General features: G+C 61.2%; 1 protein-coding gene across 1 annotated transcript; it reads left to right on the top strand.

Moving 5' to 3' along the window:
- Nucleotides 1-280: 280 nt before the first annotated feature.
- Nucleotides 281-3295, top strand: Pom121l2 (POM121 transmembrane nucleoporin like 2). Its single transcript, XM_015494193.1, has one exon. It carries the CDS (start codon nucleotides 281-283, stop codon nucleotides 3293-3295), a length of 3015 nt encoding a protein of 1004 aa, XP_015349679.1.
- The last annotated feature ends 201 nt before the right edge of the window (nucleotides 3296-3496 follow it).

Below are 3496 nucleotides of genomic sequence, written 5' to 3'. Positions count from 1 at the left end.
GCAGCTCCAGATCCGCCTGCTCGGTGGGCCGGCCCCGCGGTCCCCGGCCCGCGCCAGGCGTAGGTGCGGACACCCACGCAGCTTCCCGGGCCGCGGGACAGCGCGTCCCTCGTTCCCGCCATGCGCCCCGCGGAGCTCCGAGCCGCTCGCGCTTCCCTCGTGCCCAGGTCCCAACCGTCACCCGGACCTTGGACGCTCGGACTCGGGCCGATTCCGCGGCCGTCGCGAACATGGCCGGCTGAAGCTGTCCTCCAGGCCGTCGACCGCGCCCACCGCTCCCATGGGCAGCTTCCTGGGCAGGCCGGGTCCCTCGGCGTCCCCGGCCCGGGCGCGCGCGGATTCGCCAGAGAGGCCTCGGATCCGCGGGCCGGCTCCGCCGCTCTGCCACGTCCAGCGGGTCCAGTACATCCATCGCGCCCATCCCGCCCCACGGCGCAGGCCCTCTAAGAGGCCGCCGAACTGGGACCCTGCCCATCCTGCGAAGGTGGTCAACGAGGCGTGGAGGCGCTTTCCCATGCACAGGTTCCAGAATTCCGTCGTGGGGCCGCTCCCCTCAGATTGGTGGGAAAGCTACCTCAAGCGGACCATTTGGTCGCTGCTGCACCCGCGGGCGGTGTGGAGCCCCGTGACGGTCAAGATCTCTTCTCCCGAGCAGAGGGCGCCCCCCTCCGTGGCCTCGGCCAGCGTGATTGCCTCCGCGGGACCCTCGGAGGAGCCGCCAGACCCGTGCGCCCAGGAGACGGTGCTGAGGGCGCTCCGGGAGTGCAGGAGAGGGAGCGCCAGGGTGCGAGAGCCGCCGCTCCCCGAGAGCTCCGACCCGGAGCGGACTCGCGAGAGCCGGCCCTCCGCCTTTAAGCCGCTGGCGAAACACCAGGCCGGCGCCGGTTTCGTGCCCAGGCCTGGGCCTCTGAAAAGGAGCTGCCACTCCTGGAGCTCCGGCCACAGCTTGAAGAGGTTCGGTTGCTCCTCCCAGAGCTCCTCTGCTGGCAAACGCACAGCAGGCCCCCTCTGCGCCAAAAGAAACGCCATAAGCAGTTCTTACAGTTCTTCCAGAGATTTCGTCGAGCCACGGAAGAGGAGTTTTTCCAGTACCTCAATCCAGACACCAGAGTGGCCAGTGAAAAGGAAAGAGAAAGGTCCCCAGTCTCGGTCTCCAGTCCCAGCGGCGTCGGACCCTGGATGGCCTCGAGCACCTGACAGTTGTGGGCAGCACACTCTGAAGGTGCCGATGCTGCCATCTCCCCCCGGGAACCTGCTGTCTACCAGCCCAGCTCCCCAGGTCCTCATCACTGTCCCAAGTGTGAGCTCTGCCTCTGGGGAGGCCCTGACCTCGGGGAAGAAAACTGAGCGGCAATGGAGTGACAAAACCAGAGAGAACACAGGCAAGGCCTGGGCTGGCATTCAGCCTTCCCTGTCTTTCACTGGGCCTCCTTCAGGTACAGCGGCTGCCACCAGCACAGGTCCTCAGCTGGAAATCTTGAAGATGCAGAAGTCTCCAGGTTCACTGGCCTCCCCAGGGTCTACTGGAGAGGCAACCAGTGTGGTGCAGTGCTCTCAGAAGACACCTAACCTGCCGACCCCAGCTGAATACTCACACTCAGAGCCCCCTGCAGAGACCTCTTCAGAGGCAAAGCCCACAGCTACTCTCATCCAGCTGACCCCAGCCTCTCCCACATCACCAGCCACTGACACCGCTGGGCTTCCTTCAACCCCTCAGGCTGACAGGTCTGCCATGCCCCCAGGTCCTCCTGTGGTTACCCTCGCAGCACCCACCATGCAAAGCTCAAGATTTGGGGTGATGAGCACCTCAACTCCCCACCCTTCCCCCACCCCTCCTGCTGTAGCTTCGGTTTGCCCCATATTAAGACCTACTCTGGGGCCCCTGCACAGCACTGAGATGGCAGGCTCCTTAAATCCCAGAATCCCAGTCACACCTGTAGCATCTGCAAGCTCTTCATTCCCCACCACTCCAGGTGTCTTCCCACCCACCTTCAAGCCTGCCTTTGGTAGCACAGGACCACTTAAAACTATGCCAGTGCAGGCTCCTTCCCCCTGCAAGCAGCCCTCTCCTCCACGTGCTCCTGCTTCCTCTCCTCTGCCCCAGGGCCTGGCCAGGGCCACCCCTGTGGTCAGGTCCACGCTAACCAGCACATCTAGAGACCCAGCCTTCAAGCCACCTTTGGATCGTGGCATCACAGGTGACACTTCCTCTGTCCTCACCTCCTGTAGCACTTTCATGCTCGGGGCAGCCCAGACCTTCAGGGCGAGTTTCTCCCCAGCCCCGGGCTGCGTTTCTTCACCACACCAGCACCCTGTCATCCCCACTGAACGCACAGTCACTGTCTTTAGCCACGTTTTCCCTAGTGTTATCCAGATATTCCCCTGCAGGGGCACTGATGGTCTTCGGGATGTGTCAGCCCCAGCCCTATTACCTGCAAACCAGGCTGCGTTGTCACCCCGCATCTCCAATCTGACCCCAGCATTCACAATTCCCATGGGGTCAAGCTCAAGGCCACCTATCCCATTATTCCCAGGAGTCACTCCCCAGCCTGCATCTGGGGCCATTGGTGAGCAGAAGCAAGGCCTCCCCCAGCCAGTGCTTGCCCCACTCTTGGGTAACTCATTACTTTTTGGGAACTCAGCAGTGGCATTCCCAACTCCAGTGCCAACTTCAGCTCAGACAGCCTTCGGGGGTGTGATGCCTGCAGCCCCCACCCTCCACACGCCTGCCAGCATGCAGCCAGGCCTGGGCAGCACCTGTGATGGCCTCCCCTCGGGTCCAGGCAATCCAGCTGGCTCTGGAGTTGCCACCCACAGCCATGTGAGTGGGGCTCGAGGCTCAGTGTTTGGCAGCACAGCACCTCGGCCTTTTGCCTTTGGGGGACTGGTGACCCCTATGGACTGTGGGGAGCCTGGGGTCCTCATCACTGTCCCAAGTGTGAGCTCTGCCTCTGGGACTTCCAATGCTGATGCAGGGCTTAGTGGGACCACTAGCCCTGTGACGCCCTTTGGAGAAGGCTGGAGCCTTCCCCGCCAAAACACACCTTTGTTCTTGGGAAAGGCCAGCTTCTCTGCAAAAAAGATTATGTCTTTTGCTCACAGCACCCCTATTCCTGGGCCAGTTAAGGTAGGCAGCCGTCTTGGCCTTGGGCTGTCCCCTCCACATTTTCAGGACTCTGTAGGGAGAGATGCTTTTAAATCATCAGCTCCTACCTTTTCCATTGGTACAAAATCAAAAACTCCAAGGAATCGGGAGCAAGGGCATTCCCGAAGGCATCATGCCCACAAGAAGTAGCTCACTTTCCTCTTACCTGTACCCTGGTTTAGACCTCAATGTTTCCATGAAGAGCTTTGGTGTCTGCAAATTCACTAAGTCAGACATACCCCAGATCTAGAGTAAGCTTTGTATGCTCACCCTGGGGTCCTAAATATACATCTACCTGGAAGAAGGTAGAGGACCAGGCACCATCCAGTGGTGACAGCAGATGACAGAACT

This window comes from Marmota marmota, unplaced genomic scaffold (assembly GCF_001458135.2).
Source record: "Marmota marmota marmota unplaced genomic scaffold, marMar, whole genome shotgun sequence".
NCBI lineage: Eukaryota > Metazoa > Chordata > Mammalia > Rodentia > Sciuridae > Marmota > Marmota marmota.
The sequence above is the reverse complement of the archived record's forward strand: the minus strand, read 5'-3'. Positions and strand labels throughout refer to the sequence as shown.